Source organism: Micromesistius poutassou (assembly GCF_964030765.1).
Source record: "Micromesistius poutassou genome assembly, chromosome: 9".
NCBI lineage: Eukaryota > Metazoa > Chordata > Actinopteri > Gadiformes > Gadidae > Micromesistius > Micromesistius poutassou.
This window is the reverse complement of record NC_140279.1, coordinates 7,587,029-7,608,093: the sequence shown is the minus strand read 5'-3', so window position 1 is coordinate 7,608,093 and position 21,065 is coordinate 7,587,029. Positions and strand designations below refer to the sequence as shown.

The window sequence follows — 21,065 nt, the reverse complement described above, 5'->3', positions numbered from 1 at the left end:
ATGGACATCCATCTTTTAACACAGTCGGGCAAGATTCGACCTTTGGAATTTGGGGGAAGTAATTTGATCCATACGGATGTAAATTTGAATGTTGTCCGCATAGCGATGAAAGCTTCTTAGCTTTAATATGATAGTAAAACCACCACATAGGTGTCACGGATCCTAATCCTAAACCACGGATCCTTTGACATCAGGACTGTTTTTCTATAGGACCTGGTCTGCAACGGTATGTACAATACATTGCAGCGTGTGCAGTGTGAAGGTATCCATCCGATGTAGTTGGCGTGTAGCAGCATGTCTCTGTCTCTGCCAGGCACCCCTTCAGTTCTTCAACGCTTATCTGTGCCAGCAAGCATGCCTTTTTGGTGAGCAGGAGATAGCTGGGCATCCCACATGCTTTGGTTAATAAGCCTCTGGGAATGGACTCCTGGCCTTTCCAGATTTGGGTAATCAAGGATTCACATGAGGAGAATTCTACGTCTGCGATACACGTTCAGATTTTTTTTACCACAGGTCCTGGGTAGAGGTTTTTAGTTCAGCACATGATTCTTTTTAGGATGTATTATTGTGCACAGACTTTGCTCTGCTAACGTATCAGTCCATATAATTGATCAGAATTATAATTTGTCTTCATACCTCATAGGTCCGATATAAGTCCTAGATTAGTTGGCGGTTTTTACCGGTTAAAGGACAATTCCTGTATTTTGACATTGAGGCCCCTTTTTGGGTTGTCTAGGATGAAATAGAGTGGTTGACACCAAAATTTTGACTATTGGTTCTGTCTCGGGTATTTGGCTCATTTCGAATCGCCCCTGCCTGCTTCAGAATGGCTGGCCACGGGCATTCACAAACCTGTCCTTAAAACAACCCTAAATGTTCGTTTTCAGAAATGTGCAACTCACCAAGTGGTTAGTGGTGTTCGTTGATGTTCCAAATCAAGTATCATAGCGAAATACAGTTTCTGTCGTGTTTTATTTGGCATTTTGTAAATCCCATTGAAAGGAAACCAGACCAGAACCGAAAACGGAAGGGGGGGCTGTTTACGTTTGGTTGTAGTCTTTTTGCTTGGTTCTCCGACTCAACAGTAGGGCTAGAACCAAGCGAAAAGACTACAACCAGCCCCCCTTTCCGTTTCCGGTCAACAAGCAATGAGTCTTCCAACAGAAATCAATGGATTTACAAAATGCCAAATAAAACACGACACAAACTGTATTTCGCTACGATACTTTATTTGGAACATCAACGAACCACTTACCACTCGGTGAGTTGCACATTTCTGAAAACAAACGTTTAGGGTTGTTTTAAGGACAGGTTTGTGAATGCCCGTAGCCAGCCATTCTGAAGCAGGCAGGGGCGATTCTTAGGGCGTATTCACACCTGCCTTATTTGGTTCGAACCAAAACAAACAAATTGCTGGTGCAGACCTTTTGGGCTGGTGTGAATACAAACCATCGAACTCTGGAGCGGACCAAACAGTCGGACCGAGAACCAGCCAGAGAGGTGGTCTCGGTTCGCTTCCAAACGAACCCTGGTGCGGTTCACCTTAGATGTGAAAGCGAACGCACCTTGGTCCGATCCAGTTCTAAAAATCATACGCCTTTGGGCGTCAGAGGCACCCGCAAAGAGGAGACGGAATGTCTATTGGATATTTGGGTCCGATATGCAATAGACAGTCCATCTCCTCTTTGCTCCATGTTGAGCCACGACTCATTTTCACCCGATGGTCAGACAAAAGCACGTAAAAAGTATGCTGGAAAACACAAATAAAAATACTGATCCATTTAACACATTCCGCATCAGGATGAAGGAGGAGGAAAGGTTCCTATGGAAAGGTTCACCTGTGTGAGTTGAGTCCTCTTTCCTTCACACTCCTAGGAGACATATCTCCTCCAATTAACTCTGATTTGCATTCCTGCCTTATCTTGCGTGGCACCAGGCCAAATAAAACACTCTCCTACTCTCTCTTTTACACGCAGCTTTGTTTATTTTTTTATGTTCTTTCTACACCCTTGTTTTCCTTTCTCACAGTTCAAATAAACCCACACAGGCATCCATGCAGACACGCAGACAAGCATAAACTCACAGGCTTTACTGTACGTCACCGTGTGTGTGTGTGTGTGTGTGTGTGTGTGTGTGTAACTTTCCACTTTCATATGTTGAGTTACTCCAATCGGCCCCATGGCAGCGATGAGACTCCTCACAAGATTACCACAGATCATGGACTGTAGCTCGCTTTTAAATAGTTTTCTTTTCTAAATATGAAGAACAACATACTGTGGCCCGCTATGATAAATCATTGTAAAAGCCGACCCACAGAATAACAAAACGCAAGGGAACAACCATTCTGCTCAATTCATTATCTGGAATGTGAACTCAGCCGCCGCATCAAACTCTTTTGACAAAGGGGTGAAAAACAGGAAGCATCAGCCTTCAGTATTCATTGTGGTTCATATCAGTCTTGGGTGTGGGCTGTCAGGAAAATCAGAACAGCCCTTGATGATGCCACAGATGCGCTGAATTTCAGTTGGATTCTGTTTTGTCTCCTTCTGTCATTTCCGTTCCCGCCTTCACTTTTCTATTCCCTCTCTTCCCTCCCACACCAACACCCTTTTACCAGGAGGCGACCGTCACAGGCCTGCTCCCGGAGAAGAGCTACTCTGTGACGGTGGCCGCCTACACCACCAAAGGAGACGGGGCCCGCAGCAAAGCCAAGGTGGTCACCACAACAGGAGCTGGTGGGGGCCTCTTTTATGTCTGTTTGTAATTGGGGACTGCACACACAGACCATCAAACACACATTACCATAAAACGATCTGGCAAAATCCCCATAGCACTCGTAAAGGGATAAATGTACTGCCGATTAAACCTTTACCTCATGTGTGATGGCAACAGTGGTTGTGTTTCTGAACATGCTCGTGAGAAGTGGCTAAAAGGTGATCACATTCAGAGGACTTGTTTTATTTAATTATTAAGACTGGATTCCCCTTTTTTCATAATTTTTTAATAAGAATAATGAACAAAAGCCTTGTTTATTCCAATGAGCCATGAATAAAACGTGTGTTTTTGGTGGGTTTATTCCTCCAGTCCCAGGCAAGCCCACCATGATGATCAGCACCACCATAGGCAACACGGCTCTGATCCAGTGGCAGCCCCCCAAGGAGATGGTCGGGGAGCACACGGGTTACCAACTGCAGTACAAGAGGGCTGAAGAGGGGGCTTTTACTGTGAAGGACTTCAAGAAGACGGACGACCACTTCACCGTCACCGGCCTCTACAAGGGAGCGACCTACATCTTCAGACTGTGTGCCAAGAACCGCGCCGGCCCTGGTGAGGAGTACGTCAAGGCGGTGAGCACCCCGGAGGATGTGCCGGGCAGCTACCCCCAGAACCTGAGCGTGGTGGACCTGAGCGCAACGTCCACCGCCCTGTCCTGGGACCCCCCGCCCCTGGCCGAGAGGAACGGGAGGATCGTCCAGTACCTGGTGGTGTACCGGGACATCAACAGCCAGCAAAACACCACCAACACCACCGCGGACACCCAGATGACCATCCAGGGCTTGCAGCCAGACACCACCTACGACATCCGCGTGCGGGCGTTCACCAGCAAGGGGAGCGGACCCCTTAGTCCAAGTGTCCAGAGCAGGACCATGTCCGCCTCCCCACCAGGTGAGACCCCGGGTGTGTGTGTCAGTCGCTGATGACAAACAGAGAACGGCAGGATCTGTCTATCATCCCATCTGCACAGACTCCTTCCTGCTACTTACACCAAAACGTGAAGATAAATATACACGCTTCCAATATGTTGTTGTATGTATATAACATGTAATTTCCAGCATATGTCTGCACACATGCAGACTCTCACGCACCTACGTGAGCTATACATGCGCTAAACACGCTAGAGAGCAGATGGCAGGGGGGAGGAGACGGAAGCCAGATTGCAGCCTTCCTTAGCAGAGACTGTTCATTATAGCAGGTGTTGAACCTGTGCAGAACACTATTTATTTAGGATATCAAGACATATCTTATAACATGTCTTCATATGTATATGAAGTATAATGGAATTCGAATATCACAGCCTTTATATGTGCCTATGGGCAGTAATTAAAGCACTTCTGACTCTGATTCTCAGACTCCTGGCGTTTGTGGGAATTGTTCAATCATATTTACCGATGCATTATCTGATTTATGGCCTTAATACTTTGTTACATATTCATAGTTATTTTTAACACTTGATGAAATTTCTCACAGAAGTAATTTATTTAACGTTGAAGAATGAGCATTCTTCATTCTCATTACAAAACTCTGTACTTAATCCAGATTGTGTCTCTCTATTGACATGTTTTTATGTTTTCTCTTTTCCTAGAATTCACCAAAAACTTTGCTGTTAAGGCAGTGACCAAAACCTCTGTCCTGTTAACCTGGGAAGTACCAGAAATGTATCAATCTCAAGTTCCTTTCAAGGTGATGCAATGCCACACTGCATACTATTTGTATGCCCTTATAATGTTTAATGTGTGTTAATGTGTGTATAATGTGTATAAATATATGCATGCAACTGTAATCTGTGTATCCATGCATGTATCTATTACACGCATGTATCTACACACACATGTATGCAGCATCTCGGAAATAATCATTAAATTCATGCATGATGCATTTTAAGAGTGCGGCAAAAATACTTTTAATGAGAGGATGAGAAGCAAAGTTGTAAACATATTTATACAGCCTTTTCTATGTTCGGGATTTTAGATCCCTCATCTTTTTTTTCTAAAGGAGAACTGACTGCACCATCTTGTTTCGAACACGGAGGCTGAAAAGGGTAATTTTTCTGCTATATCCAACACGTCCCATCCGTTCCCTATAGATCCTGTACAACCAGCAGAGTGTGGAGGTCCAGGCCCACCTGAGGAAGATGCTGATCAGGGGCCTGCAGCCAGAGACGGAGTACTCCTTCATGCTGATGAGCCGCGGGAGCAGCGCCGGGGGTCTCCAGCAGCAGGTCTCCATCCGGACCGCTCCTGACATGCTCCACGCCAGGCCAGCGCACCTCCAACAGAACCCAGAGGAGGGTGGGAAGCTCACCTTCAGTCTGCCCCGGGTCCCTGCTGGTGTCTCCGTCAGGTCAGTGCCGGTTCATCTAAATACCTGGAGAGGAGCTGGTGTGTTTTTCTTCACATTGAATTTTTCTTGGTTGTTGACTAGTTAAAGGGTTCTCCCAGACCTATACATTTAGTAGTGAAACATAGCAGTACAACTTGCTCCTTTTATGAGCCAGGGCAGAGGTAGTAGGCTAAACTTGTGCTAACCTACCCGTGCCACATAAAAGTAGCAGACCCGTTATTGGTGTTATGAGCGACACCTGTGTGTCTGCTGTGAAAAGGGTCAGTAGCCAGTTTAACTTCAACCAATCATATGATGTCTTGTTTGTTGTGGTCCACGTCATTTAAGTCTTGAAAAGGGCTAAAACACAGCTGGTGACAGTGAGCTCCTTCCCTCCTATTCATCCAGAATGATCATATTACGGATGTGAGATGTTCCCTTGAACTTTGAAAGCCATTCCACCCATTCATAACTGCTGCTCTAGCTTGTTGATGCAGTACGTTCTGAACACAGGTGGTACTATGTAGCGGTGGTCCTTGTCACCCCAGCTTCACTGCAGATGTGGGAAAGCCCGGAGGATATGGATTTAAATGAGGTGAGTTAATGTTTGGTTTCACAGCGTATTGTTTTTCCAAAAGGCACATGCGTGAGTTGGCTACTACTAAAACATCCGCTATGTCATTGAAAAGTGGTTAAAAGGGCCAATTTAGTTTCTAGTGATCCGCTTTGTCATCGAAACATGACTCCGTAGCCGAGCGTGTTCATGTCTACGGTTCATACAGAGTGCAGGGCACATAGGAGGCTCATCCCACAGCACGTCATCACTAGCAACATATCCAATTGCCCAAACCGCGTGTTAATGCCAGGTGTAAACAGGAACTTTGATCAATCTGTTTAAATATGCTGGAAACGCTTGTTCTCAATTCTTAACAAGTCTATTTTGACTTGTAGAACTATGAAGAGAAAGTTCTGGCTGTTGAACTAAATAAGGTTTAATCTGTTTATACTTTAACAGATAAAACATTGCAGTTCAATACTTGATCCAGTATATAATTATTTTGGATGTCGTAATTGATATGGTTGACTGTCGGTGTCAACACCGGCTTGTTAGTTTGACATTCTCAAATCTTCCATTATAGTGGTGTGATTTTAGTTTCATGCTTTTTCATGTCTCTTATAGTTTATTAACTAACACACTTTATATAATTAAAAACTAAAGAAAACTATGCAGTGACACACGTAGCAAAAGCTTTGGATTCAGACATTTTTTAAGTCTATCGATTCTGGCATTTAAGCTATTCTGAAAATAAAGTCCAGAAATATCAACTCTAAAACCACAACAGAGAGAATTGTCACTTGTGGAATCCCTTTGTGATTGGTTTTGGTAAAAGCCGCAACACCCATTCTCTGAAAATAGTCATTACATTTCTGATCTGACGTCCTCCCCATGCCGTGCAGCTCCTGGAAACGGACATGGACCCCAGCGTTTTCCGACGCCGGAGACAGATCGAGGACGTTCCCCAGCCCTACATCGCTGCCCAGCTAGAGTCCCTGCCTGAGGCCTTCACCCTGGGCGACGAGAAGCACTACCACCGCTACTACAACCGGGCCCTGCCAGGGCAGCAGCTGTGCCTCTGCTTTGTCCTCGTCGAGCTCACAGACCACGACTCTGTGAGTGGGAATCACCACATCTCTAGCCTCACATTTAGGTTTCCATATTTCATAGTCACATGCTGATGTGGTGTCTATTCAATACTGTTTAGTTATTGAGGGAAACCTCTGAGATGAACTTGCTCAAGAGGAAAGTGGAGTCAGCTTTTGTATTATAATTTATGATAACAGGTTCAGAGGACATCAAATTAATATTGGACTTTGGAATTTAAGAGATGGTCATATTGTATGGCTCACACATGCCATGCTAACCACATCGAAACGGTGTTCTGGTGAATATCATTCACACAGCTGGACAACGTTTGTGGATCTCATTAGTAAAACTCAAATGTCAGACACTACTTTTATATGTAAAATAGTGCAACCACTACTTTTAGATATTTTATACAAAGTTAAAGACTATCCTATTCAGCTGTCCACGTATTAATTGATATCAAATAAATATATGTTGTTATTGCTACTGGCCTAAGGGACTGCTGCTATGCCTTCTATTAAAAAAGAAGGCGTTTACTATCACTGAGAGTGCATGCATGTTATATTATTATCTCTTCCGTGTTTGAACATTTTACAGAAGTTATTTCAAGTCCCCTCCTCTTTGTCCGTACCTGTGCAGCAGCAGCAGCAGCAGGTCTTTGTGGCCAGTCCGTTTTCCGAGCCGGTGGTACTGTCGTTCCACACCATGCCGTGGCCCTCTGAGGACCCTGAGATGCTCTGGGTGATGGGTCCAGTTCTGGCTGTCCTCCTCATCATTGGCACCGTTATTGCTATTCTGCTGCTCAAGAGGTGAGGGGAAACTGACAATACAATGAGCGGCAGAGGTGAATGGTGGAAAATCGTTGTCTCAATACACACACGCACACACGCGCACACACACACACACACACACACACACACACACACACACACACACACACACACACACACACACACACACACAGGCAAACACTGGTTATTTTTCTTCATGTAATGGTTGCTTGTCTTATGCGATTAGATGGCATTGCGGTACCGAGGGCGGGACTTGGGTAGAGGTGTTGATGATGCAGGGACATCAACATGAGTAGTTCTAACGGTTGAGACAGTAAGTCTCTCTAAGTGAAATCCGCGAGCACCTGATCATGTGAGAGAAGGTGATGCAGTCGCATTAAACGAAGACGGGGAAAGATGGTGCGATCTATGAGAAAGTAACAGAGGAACTTCCCTTATGAGGCTGAAGTGGTCAGCAAAATAAAGAATATGTTGGCGTTTTTGCACTTCTAAATAGTTAATCGCGTTTGTAGCCTACACTCAGATGTAGTCTCCTCATTCTTGCATGCGAGTGGCATGCAACGAAAAAGAAACATTCAGAGTATGCAAATTATTCTAAAGAGGTCTCCGCTGAAGTGAACCAAAGTGAACCAAGAAAGCTGGCTCCTTGCCTCCTTGATGTAGGCAGAATATACCCCCTTGGTTTTACACAGGCAAGACAGTGAAATTGCAGGGTGTGCCACGCCGTGACCGTATTGCCTTTTGTATTGTATGATCTGTTTACAGAACTATGTACAGGTTCTCAGCCAATTGTATTTCAGAAGATCATTATCCTTTTATCACTAACTTATTTCAAATGATTACATTATTTTTGGGGAGAGCCCCCAGCAATTTCTACCCAGAAATACTCAGCATCTATATACAATCATTATTCATTTCATGTAATGAAAACAGTGTGACTTTGAAATGATTTGTTTCAGTAAATAGTTTTTGGGGCATTTTTGCAAGATATATAATCATAGTTATATACAGTATAATTATGGTTTTCAACATGATGGTTGAATACCATGTATATTTCTCACATTAGTTGCCCTTTACTGTTTGGCTCTGTGTTAGAGGAAGTTAATGTTTGACAATACCTAGGGCTTTTCTAGTGCCCAGCATCACCTGCTGTCTCTAAATCTCTTGGTATGATAACGTCCACTGTCTTCTCGCCTTACCTTTCACCTTTGACCTGTGACCTGTGGACCATGGACATAGCAAACAAGAGGGGTAAGTGGTCCCTTTTTTTTTACATGACCAAATGTATTTTCATCCTCACTCCTTTATAAATGGTGACCCATCACACTCTGCTCTTTAAGATAGATAGTTATGCAAACTCATATGTGTGTTGTGAAAAATAACGCTGTCTACAACATCAACTATGTTTCAGCAAAAAATCGATGTTTTTTTTTAATGAAATATATACATAACTGTTAAACTATCAATATCTCCTAGACATCATATAAAACCTGCAATAGAAGTGTATGATGTATCTCATGTATCTGTGATTTGTTTGACTCACCACTGCTCCCTTCTTACCCGGCTTTGCGCCGCTCTTTTTTTAGGAAGCGGGGCTCGCTCACGGCCAAGGATGAGTACCTGGTAGCCGGGGTTAAGGACTCACTGCTGCCCCACACCCCAGACCCTGTGGAGATGAGGAGACTCAACTTCCAGACACAAGGCATGGGCACACACGCACGCACACACGCATGCACGCATACACGCATGCGCACACACACACACACACACACACACACACACACACACACACACACACACACACACACACGTCTTTCTGATTCTAATGGATCACTTTTATTGCTGTTTAAAAAAGGCAATCTTATCTAATCTTTATGCCAATTTTTGCCAGAGTCACTAGTCAGCAGATCCTATATTATAGCAATATAAAATATGACATACTATTAATCTTGATTCTCACCAACATATTAGTACAAGAACACAGTGTCCAATATCTACAGATTCCTGAGTATGATAAAATCTACTACATCACCAACCAACTCACTGAAAGCTAGCTGCATCTGAGCTTTGGTAAAACAGCGACAGCCTCTGTGATTGACCTTTAAAATGTAGGGACCTAAATGTGTGTCAGCATGCTGTCATTACCCTCATGTTTCTATCTATCTATATATATATATATATATATATATACATCTGTGTGAGTTTGTGTATATATATATACACAAACTCACACAGTGAGTTTTGGGATTATTATTATCTTTTGATATTTAAATACATTTCAAGAAACTGACCTGTTCCTGTTCATTCATATATTTCCTTTTTAATTAATGTGTTGTATTTCTTTTCTTCTTATTTGGTTCTTTTTTTATGCTTGGTTGTAATCATGTGTCTCTCACTCCCTGGCAGGTTCCAGATCCCCCAAATGTCCAAACACAACAAGTTAGTTTCTACCTTTGACATTCTTGATCCTTTAGAAGGTTTTCTTCTAAAGTCTGTTTATATGTATAATGAATTGGGAAATACTAACTCTGGACCAGTGGTTTGGAGTAACCTTTTTTTAATGCTAAGATTTGTAGCCTTTTTCAAGTTAATATGCAGTCAGGATACGTTTTTACTTATGCATCAAGCCGTTATGCTTAAGTCTTCAATCTGCTGTTTCTCACTACTTCATGCCAACAGAGAAGCAGCCTTGTTAACACTGAAAAAAAACCTGCTAAACACTAGGACCAATGAGCGCTCGGGGTGGGAGTTTCTGTTCAGAAGTACAAGCAGCGCCTCAGTCTGCCCGGCCCATAATGTTTAAAAAGAAAGTCTGATTTAAAAAAAACAATGGCGGCTGCCAAGGAAAATGTAGCACTCAAACTTGTTTTTATCCAAAATAGACTATAATAACTTGAATAACAAGGATAAAATCTGAATCGCCATATGCACGGAAGCCTTTTCTTATGTGTTTGTTCTACTTCCAACTGGATTTGTTTTTTTAACAATGTAAAGATCACAACCATATTTGGAAATCAATTGCTGCCTAACCAAGACCAGACTGATCTTCATTGTAAAAGCAGGTGTCAATATCAGGATGGTCTCACAAGCTCAACATGGAAGCCCATGTTAGACATTATTAGGCATCACTTTTTAAATCCCTGTAATCCATCCATCTAAATGACTGATCTGCCCCTTCTAATTTGAGTTAATTTGTTTTTTTTGTGTTTCATGTTCTCTGTTAAAGATTTTTAGTTCTGTAATGTTTTGTGTGTTTGCTTTTTTGCACATTCAAAATGTAGAAAATTGCTTTGTTAAAAATGCAACTGCAGTATGCATATATCCAGACATCTTTGTTCAAGAACAAATTGTAAATTATTATCGTTACATTCAGCACATTCATATTGTTCTCAATACACACAAAAATCATTCAAATGAGCAGGTCTTACAGTCGGTCCTTGGCAAGAATAATGACTAAGAAAGGTAACGCCTCTTTAACATGATTATAACTAAGAGGTATATTAAGCCAATACACATGTCATATTTTAACAATAGTGCTAACAGCCCATTAGCAACACAGTGGGATTAAATTTTTGAGTAGTATAGCATCTTTGTGTCCAGATGATTGTAGGTCTGATAACAACAGACTGTGGTGATCTATTTTTGTCTTGGGTCTGTGTTGAGTTAGTTAAATGAAGGTAAGAGCGATGTGTTTGTAATCAATAACACAATAACAATAACACAATAACACAATGGCAATTCAGTTTCATGTCAGTCTCAAAATTGTATATTTTGATCTGATTCCTTTTGATATTTAACTCTCACCAAATGGTCTTAACAGTAAGAGTAGATAGGCTATACAAAATAATTGATGTGCAAGTCCGTTGCATACACCCAAACTCACTCCTCTGTACTCCCATCGACCTCTTCTGCAACCCGCATGCCATGGCTCTCTGCAGGGATGAGGGAGCACCCCCCTGTTGCCACGGGTGACCTGTTGGACCACATCGAAAGGCTAAAAGCTAACGATGGCCTGCGCTTCTCTCAGGAGTATGAGGTAACTTACTGGTTAATGCTCAATAAACATTAACTAATGTAGTAGCACCAATAGCTTTTTCCAAGCTATTGGGAAAAAGGTGTTTACTGTGTCTTGCCAAATCATTTAACTAATAAAATATTCCTGATATAGAATGTCATTGGTTCATGTTGATATATCTAGCAAGTTAAAGCCATTTGGGACCGCTTTTATGGCTCACTAGCAAATTTATGCAGTAACATATTTATGAACTATGCTTTGTGGTAATTATTTATAACTTTTGAACTCCAGCTCTGTCTTTTCCCTGTCATTACCATTAACCTTTACACAAGCCTGATGTTGTGGTTAAAATATCTAAAAATATAACTCATCATCTCATCTCACGAGATGGGTCATAAAATAGTCATGTGATGTCTCTCTCTCTCCCTCACTCTTCCTCACTCTCTCTTCCTCACATGAAAACCCACACTCACCCACACAGGCTATAGATCCTGGACAGCAGTTCACGTGGGAGCACTCAAACCTGGACGTGAACAAACCAAAGAACCGCTATGCCAATGTCATCGCCTACGACCACTCGAGGGTGGTCCTCAGTCCGGTGGACGGTGAGTCCACAAAGTTTTATAAACTTATACGATGAGAGGTTAATATTGGCCCAAACTGCCCTTTATATGTTAATGCAGACCTAATTACAGCATTGATTGTTACTGGCAGTATTGGATATCCAGGAAACATCAATCAAGCATTGTAGCTAGACCCCTTCCTCCTCCCAATTTGATTGGAGCCAGTGGAGATGGCAAATGACTGCAGAGCAATATAGCTGCCCTGTCCCACACTTCCATCCCACTAACACCGCTCACAGAGGCCTGGGTCCAGCTCGTTAGATGCTTTCTAACTTCTTCCCGTCACTGCAGGGGCTCCAGGCAGCGACTACATCAACGCCAACTACATGGACGGCTACAGGAAGCAGAACGCCTACATCGCCACTCAGGGCCCGCTGCCAGAGACACTGGGGGACTTCTGGAGGATGGTGTGGGAGCAGCAGACCAGCACCATCGTCATGGTGACACGGCTTGAGGAGAAATCAAGGGTATAAAGCATACACAGTACACACACACGCACGCACGCACATACCTCGCTTGCTGCACATAACCATGAGGGAATGAAGTTTCTTCTGCAAAAATACCTGGTTCAAAATACCTAGAAGAAAAACATCTTCTCTCTTCTGCTCAAAGTACGAGTAACTTCTCAATGAACACACAGGGAATCAGACAATAACGTTGCCTCACGTGCATTGGCTGTCACACCTTAATTGGCTGTTACACCTTAAATTGTGCATGTGCCACGGAAACTGAACTTAAGTTCCTACCTAATGTTGCAAACTCAATATTCATTAAAAACATAAATATAAACAAAAAACATTTTAAATAATGACAAATACTATTTATGGCAGATAAAGTTGGTCTTGTGAAGTACTGTCCGCTCATCTAGTTGTCCACTGAAGCACAAACACACATTTTGACTACTGTTCCAGAACCTCATTCACATCCAGCGCTCATCTCCCTTCTCCCTCTTGTCAGCATTCCACTGCTAATTAAAGTTAGCAGAAAAAAGAGCCTCAGCCGAAGAAATCTCTGTTTGCGTTAAACTCAGTGAGCATTGTGTGTTGCTCCAGCCATGTGGCAGTGACCAGCCATCCAAACACGGCTAATAGGCCCCTTCACATCTCTCGGACCAGTGGTGTGAATGTAACAGTTGGACATCTGCCCCTCATCCCCTGTTCTCTCCTTGAGGCAAACTGCCTTCATCTTGAGCAGATGCCCTCCCATCTGGTTAGCCCGCTTAGCGGTCCTGAGGCGTGGCACCCCCCTCCGCTTCCTCCGTCTAGCTCCCAGCGAGGCCGGAGCGACGGCAGCTTCATGCGCACCACTTCCCAGCAGTCCACCCTTGTGGGATTATTTCCACAACTCTTCATTCAACTTTTGCTTTCCTTCTCTCCCCTCCCCTGGGTGCTTCTCTGCAATTTTTCTTTAATATGCTAAGAATGTTGGTACAGCTTATTTCTTCGAAGTCAACAAAAACAATAGTTAAGAGAAGGAGTAGTGGAGGAGTATGTTCATGTGAAACTGCTCTAGTCAGTTGTCCACTGTTAAACACTTTTATATCCAGGTAATTGTATGCATCCTGCTCATGTTTGTAATGTTCTGTGTGTCTTACTCTGTTGATCGTTGTTTTGCTGTCCTTCTGTAGGGTGAGCTTCGCTAGCGGGACAGTAATGTTGGACTGATGTGCTTGTTTGATTGACAGGTTAAGTGTGACCAGTACTGGCCCAGCCGAGGCACGGAGACGTATGGAATGATCCAGGTCGCCATGTTGGACACCGTGGAGCTGGCCACCTACATTCTCCGCACCTTTGCCCTGTTTAAGGTAGATTAAGGAATTACTTTACTTTAATTGTAATTAAAATGATTATATGAAATAGCAATGCTAGGCATCTATGATTGATTAACATTGAATGTTTATTTAGGAAACTGGGGATTACTCTGTGTGTGCTTGTTTTATATGTTATGAATGAATAATATGTATAAGTAAGAAATATAAACACAGAAATACAGTTAAGCACATTATGTTTATTTCTTAATGTATTTTTGTGTATTAATAATATATAATATTCTTTATAGATGTTATGTCCATTTTCTATTCTTCTATTATTATGTTCCATCTTGAGCGGAGCTAGTGTAATAAATGCTACTGGACCTTTGGTTGCAGAACGGCTCCAGCGAGAGGCGGGAGGTGAAGCAGTTCCAGTTCTTAGCCTGGCCGGACCACGGGGTCCCAGAGCACCCCACCCCCACCCTGGCCTTCCTCCGCAGAGTGAAGGCCTGTAACCCGCTAGAGGCTGGCCCCATGGTGGTCCACTGCAGGTACTCTCCATTTAACAGGAGTCAAGTAATGTGGTTTCCACCCACATAATGAATATTAGTAATAGAGTCCTATATTCAATATCTTTATTTTGAAGAAATTAATAGAAATGCAGAGCCATCAAAACAGGTTTTAAAAGCTATATTATCTATTTATATAAGCCTCTTAAGACCCCTTTCAACTGATTTAATACCACAGTCAGTGATGGCACAGCTTTTACTGTCCGGGAAACATTTCTGATTGTCTTATATATGTACACCAATATGTGGGCGCAAATACAAAAATCGAAAAAGAAAAAAAAAGTCTCTGAATTAAAAGAGACTGAATATAGTTATAGCATAATTCCTTAATGCTGGTTATGGTCCTGGTATATGGCATTTCAGAATGTTAGTAAACAATAACCGTAACGACACTTCCGGGTGGCAGAACGTGAGCGGCTACCACTGACCTGAAGCCATCCAGCCGGCTGTAAACACAGTCACATAGTCAAAAAACATTGTTGTTGATCTGAAGTTGAAACGATGACGAAAACTATATTAATATAATATAATATAATATAATATAATATAATATATAATATAATATATATTCATACATATATATATATATTAATGAGACGTCCCGTAGCACCCCGCAAGAAGAAAATCATTAATTCAAGCCATTTACTCTGTTTTCTCGATCGTGGAATGGTTTGTTTACTAGTGGTGCCAACGGAGAACGCATCGGCTTTTGCCACCCGGAAGAACATAGTGTGACGTCATGGTGAATTGTCGTATAGAAACCTCTGAAGAGACCGGATATTTTACGATATCCAGTTTCCTCCGCCAAGCCAGGTTGTGGTCGGATGATCAAAAAAAAGGCCTTACTGTGTTCTTTCGTGACCTCTTTTCCTTGACCTTGATGGAAAACGTCCTGAGGTCAAGGAAAGATGTGAAGGAGAATTCATAAGAAAAAGACAAGAGACTCCGACTGCACTAACTCTAGGCACAGTCATTATGCTATGGTGGATGTTATGGACGGGGGTCTGCCGTGCTGAAACTACAACCTTCAGAAGATGGACTACTAAAACTGCATCTTAGATACTTTTCCCAGTGCGCTCTTACCGTGTTGTTGCATGCAGGCTGTATAAATGTGGAAAACACGGTGAAAAATACCACATTATTACCACAGTTGGAATTCAACTTAAAAAGACGATGCCGCGCGCATGCAGCCCCAGAGAATTCCAACAGATCTTATAATGGCTGCCACTGGGATACATCCGGGTCATTTCCCTCAGTTGGGAACCTTCCTAAGCTAAAAAGACACTCCGACCGCAGCCCCAGTGTTGTGGACCAAGATGGCCACCAGGGGATTAAGCCCCTGGGGGGGGTTGCCCTTCTAGCGGACCTCCTCACCAGATGTATTCTGCTGTGTCCTCAGTGCCGGAGTGGGCCGGACCGGCTGCTTCATCGTCATAGAAGCCATGCTGGAGAGGATTAAGTACGAGAAGACGGTGGACGTCTACGGTCATGTGACCTGCATGCGCGCGGCCAGGAACTACATGGTCCAGACCGAGGACCAGTACGTCTTTATTCACGAGGCCCTGCTGGAGGCCACTTCCTGTGGCTGCACGGAGGTCCCAGCCCGCAGTCTGTTCGGCTACATCCAGAAACTTGCCCAGAATGCACCTGGGGAGACGCTCACCCCCATGGAGCTGGAGTTCAAGGTAAATCAGCGCCTGGAAGGCTTTCACTTGTTTTCTTCACTGCAAAGAGCAATTCAAAATGGTAATAGAAAAGGTTGAACTACTGTACGATAAGGGACATCAATTAAAAGTGGCTAGAAATGACTAAATACAAATATTATTTAATTGGTTGGGCACGCTTAAAGAAAAAGCCCTAGACCTCACTTCAATAGATTTAGACTATTATCTGAAGCCAGAGGACAAATGTGCACCTTGCTTTTCATAACCTTTTTCAAACCGTACCCTACCGCTATAAAAGTAGATATTAAGTCAATAGTAATATCTGTAGACTTGAGATTTACAATCTGTTTTATGATGTTCTCCTAAAGTACATTATAAAACAGGATGAACATAATGCAACATAATGAAATGCAAACACAACAATAATGTAGTAATAATTAAATAATTTAAGCATAGACATTTACTAGAAAAACACACTCTAGTTCTCAAATGGTTCATTTGAATTGACTGAGGATTGCAATTGCTGTCTCTCGCCATCTCGAGCTCCGTCCCTTACAGACGCTATGCCATCTTTTTGTGTCCCGTTGTGCAGAAGTTAGCCAACTCTAAAGCACATACCTCAAGATTTATCAGTGCCAACCTGCCATGTAACAAGTTCAAGAACCGCCTGGTGAACATCATGCCTTTTGAGTCCAGCCGGGTCTGCCTGCAGCCCCTTCGGGGGGTGGAGGGCTCGGACTACATCAATGCCAGCTACATCGATGGCTACAGGTAAGGAGAGCATATCACTGATGATTCTAACAGCCAGACCCTCGTCTCCTCTTTGAAGTTATACATTTGTATTCCAGTGTTTCACCCACTGTCGTTTAGTCAACAAAGCTTTTCCAAGCTTCTAACTTCTGCACTTCACCAATCACAACATTTGTTAACAACTGTATCAATTTGTTACACGTGTTTAGGATGTCCGTCCAATTATAATCCAATAATTGTTCCAAATGACCATACTGACTACTTCATTGCTGTACACATAGCAAAGCTCTGTCATTTATCAGCAGTCACCAAAATGACATGAGGCAAATTAGTTTTGACCCAGAGGTTTAGGGTTAGGCTTGTATTGCAATTCCTGAAATGCTAAATCAAAACCGTTATTACCATATATACCATATATACTGTATATAACATAGCGATGTGGAAATATGGACAGCCATGGCTTTGTTCATGCACATTAGTTTCATGCTTGGGGATCATTTTCTTAATTAAACACTGCTCCCTGGTGGACATGCATCTTAATTAATGTGCAGTCTATCAAATTGCAAAAATGATATACAAATAACCATTGTAAAACAAAATGAAAGAAAATAACAGGCGTACAAGTCACAATAAATTGTACTATATTTGGAATACATTGATATACATATCTAAATAACTTTGTTAACCCTTTACAATGAGGCTACAATATTCAACCAATAATTAACATTAGTCATTGCAGTAATAAGTATTAAATGTCAGTTAATAAACAATTATCTAATGGTCTACTAATCATTTACTAATGGTGTTCATGTTTACTAATGGTGATCATGTTATCAAAAGGTAATCGTGTTCATGTTAAGTAAGGTATTTATTTATACATTATTTAATAGGGTTAGGGTAAAGTTTTTGTATTGTATTTCAGTTCTTGTGAGTCAAAGTTACTCGGATTGGCACTGGCACTCCTCCTAATCCTTTCATGTGGTGTTTTTGTTTTTTCAGGACTAACACTAATGCCTAAAACTATACTGATGCTACATAATAATGCTGACCACTTCATTACCTAATGATTTTTAATGGTTCATTAGTGTACACTCATTATTAAGTGTGACCATAACTTGTAAATATGCTGCCCTCTCGTCCTTCCTTTGTGCAGGCAACAGAGAGCCTACATGGCTACACAGGGCCCCTTGGCAGAGACCACTGAGGACTTCTGGAGGATGCTCTGGGAACATAACTCCACCATTGTCGTCATGCTCACCAAACTCCGGGAGATGGGGAGGGTGGGTGACCCACACATGCACAGAAGCACCCAAACACAACACGGAAAACAAAGTTTTGACATGTAGACATATGAAAACTGTGCAAATGCACACTTTAACAAATGAGGTATGTTGAAGTGTTTGGATTTAAATGTGAACACACACCCACTTATGTACATATAAGGATGTGTTATCGCAGACACTACTGACATTACTGCAGTTGACTTCTCGCTCCTGCCAAGATAACCCCAAAGCTTTCACTGTCACTCTAGTTTACTCAAAAAAAGAAAAGAAAAGCAAATTCTATCCTAGCATAGCTCATTCCTGCATCTTTTAAATTGGCGCATGTGCTGTAGATGGTCACTCTGAATTAACTATTCTTTTTTCGTAGGAGAAGTGCCATCAGTACTGGCCAGCTGAGCGATCAGCCCGCTACCAGTATTTTGTGGTGGACCCCATGGCAGAGTACAACATGCCTCAGTACATCCTCCGAGAGTTCAAGGTCACGGACGCCAGGGTACCTGCTGTTCCTCACATGCATCACATGATATTCCTCAGTGGTTGTGGAATACACATTTTAATGATTTTATTATTTGATTGAAGATTATTTGATAGTATTACAATGAATGAATTGTCTACCCATATAGGATGGCCAGTCTAGGACCATTAGGCAGTTTCAGTTTACTGACTGGCCTGAGCAAGGCGTACCAAAAACCGGAGAGGGCTTCATTGATTTTATTGGCCAGGTTCATAAAACCAAAGAGCAGTTTGGACAAGATGGACCGATCACCGTGCACTGCAGGTAACCATCTCATCACAGCATATTTGCACTGACATGCTGAAGTGTACATTCATCATTCTGTCAGATTTTCTTCATCTCAAACTGATAAACTGATAAACTGATAAACTGCAGGAATCACACCAAACAGAGGCTATACAGGTGCCGTTTAATGTTTTCCCGGTAACCCAAAACATCAGGATATAGTTTCCTTGATTTGATTGGGTAATTTGTTAAACCTGCCTTATGTTACTTTTCTACTGCCAAACCTAATCTTTACTCTAATGGTACCCATTAAAGAATATCTGTACTAGAAAGTTCCTCAAGAATAAAGCATGTCCATCCAGGGCATTTTTCTCTAAAAGTATTTTTATTCTGATCCACTCAACACCAACCTATGCCCTTATCAACAATTTGCATTTGAAGTAGAAATGTAGAACACAAGCTTTCTTGGAGCCCCCCTCATCGTAAATATCAATGGCCAAACATTTCTGGAGACCGAGCCGCGTAAGTGCCCAGGTCTACATAGCTATAACTGTGGCTACAACTCAAGCCACTAGAAACTGCAAATGGCAAAACCTACAAAGCTGAGACTCTTTAACATGTGAATGTTTGGTCATCAGTGCGGGTGTTGGACGGACGGGTGTTTTCATCGCTCTGAGCATTGTGCTGGAGAGGATGAGATACGAGGGAGTGGTGGACCTCTTCCAGACCGTCAAGACGCTGAGAACTCAGAGACCCGCCATGGTGCAGACAGAGGTATAGCACGAGCTAAGACTGGGCTGTACTGGTTCCTCATCAGGACAGGGCTCTAAGCAGCTTCAATCATCTAAAATATACACATACTGTGGGACAGGGAACATGTCATGTAAATATGAAAGTTATTTCAACTTTTATAAAAAAAAATGTTGCGGTAAAATGTTGTTTACCATACTTTGTATATAAGGCATAGCACTGCCACATCATAGTCGTAGTAGTTTCGGAGAGAGAGAAATGCTACATATGCATTTTATTTATTTGTTTTAGACTTCAATGAATGCATGTCCTGGCTGCATCTGTGCCATATGTTCAGAAGATGTCCCAGAAGGCTGCAGTTTTTGATTGTAGTTGTTGTAGTTATTATTTATCTTATAGAATCAACTGTGTGATCACAACATAGTAAAATCTTAAGTACTTAAGATAAAGTGTTAATCAGTTTCCCCTTACAGCAAAGTTGAACGTCTTTACTTTTTTTGTTTTGTTTTCAGGACCAGTACCAGTTATGTTACAGGGCAGCGCTGGAATACCTTGGAAGCTTTGATCACTATGGGACATGATGACACAAGAACTGAGAGGGACTCCAGATATTTCGAGTGAAAGAACCTATTTCTGACTTTGTGGTGGACTGCTTAGAAGGGGCATGCTTGTTGCACCCCTCCCCCTCCTCCGCAACCTTTTAGTACACCTCACTTTGACATTTGGATGAGATACTTCCATTTACTACCCAAATGATGTCCCTCAAAGTTTCTGCTGTTTTCCTTTACATCATTGTTCATGTGATTATTTACATGGTAACATTATCGTATGTTTTAATGGTTACTTTTTTTCTAATTCATTTATACTTTTTTTATTAGCACAAATTATTATTATTTTCATGTCTTATTTTCAGACATGCTTCAAAAATGGTATATTGGGGTGTGCATAGAGCTGCTAATAATATTATTTTTCTTACCATATAACATATATATTAAATATCCTATGTTACCCATATTTTTAAGTTGAGCACAGGGCCCAACTGTAGTTGTGAAATCATGGTATTAGATGCAGCATAAAGAAAATAGAAAACACCTTTTGTGAAGTATAAAATAAACCTCACAGTTTAAACTAATACTTTTATTCACATGAATAATATAATTTGTATCCGTAACTTCCATTAATTAATTGAGAAAGTTGATGTTTTTAAATTATATTGTTTTAATCTGTGCAATGAACTTTGACTCAGACTTTTGCTACATTAGTAGATGATACAAATAATTAAGATAATGATGAACCAGTAGCATATTACATTGATACAATACCAACCTAAAAAACTGTATCATGGATATCACAATGCATCCCTTAATGTAGGCTACTATATATACA

The 21,065-nt window shown here is 41.9% G+C and overlaps 1 protein-coding gene across 1 annotated transcript in view; it reads left to right on the top strand.

Annotated features, from left to right (window-relative positions):
• The window catches only part of ptprfa (protein tyrosine phosphatase receptor type Fa), a 39,856-nt gene extending 19,532 nt beyond the window's left edge, over nucleotides 1-20,324 (top strand). The window contains exons 13-32 of the mRNA XM_084473247.1: nucleotides 2,618-2,735; nucleotides 3,085-3,678; nucleotides 4,364-4,461; nucleotides 4,865-5,121; nucleotides 5,614-5,695; nucleotides 6,559-6,771; nucleotides 7,385-7,554; nucleotides 9,123-9,238; nucleotides 11,475-11,572; nucleotides 12,033-12,156; nucleotides 12,466-12,641; nucleotides 13,859-13,978; nucleotides 14,321-14,475; nucleotides 15,893-16,178; nucleotides 16,750-16,928; nucleotides 18,061-18,187; nucleotides 18,558-18,683; nucleotides 18,814-18,968; nucleotides 19,568-19,703; nucleotides 20,192-20,324. Of these exons, the coding sequence (XP_084329373.1) occupies nucleotides 2,618-2,735; nucleotides 3,085-3,678; nucleotides 4,364-4,461; nucleotides 4,865-5,121; nucleotides 5,614-5,695; nucleotides 6,559-6,771; nucleotides 7,385-7,554; nucleotides 9,123-9,238; nucleotides 11,475-11,572; nucleotides 12,033-12,156; nucleotides 12,466-12,641; nucleotides 13,859-13,978; nucleotides 14,321-14,475; nucleotides 15,893-16,178; nucleotides 16,750-16,928; nucleotides 18,061-18,187; nucleotides 18,558-18,683; nucleotides 18,814-18,968; nucleotides 19,568-19,703; nucleotides 20,192-20,260 (3,399 nt within the window). The 3' untranslated portion in view covers nucleotides 20,261-20,324. The remainder of the gene's footprint in view (nucleotides 1-2,617; nucleotides 2,736-3,084; nucleotides 3,679-4,363; nucleotides 4,462-4,864; nucleotides 5,122-5,613; nucleotides 5,696-6,558; nucleotides 6,772-7,384; nucleotides 7,555-9,122; nucleotides 9,239-11,474; nucleotides 11,573-12,032; nucleotides 12,157-12,465; nucleotides 12,642-13,858; nucleotides 13,979-14,320; nucleotides 14,476-15,892; nucleotides 16,179-16,749; nucleotides 16,929-18,060; nucleotides 18,188-18,557; nucleotides 18,684-18,813; nucleotides 18,969-19,567; nucleotides 19,704-20,191) is intronic.
• The last annotated feature ends 741 nt before the right edge of the window (nucleotides 20,325-21,065 follow it).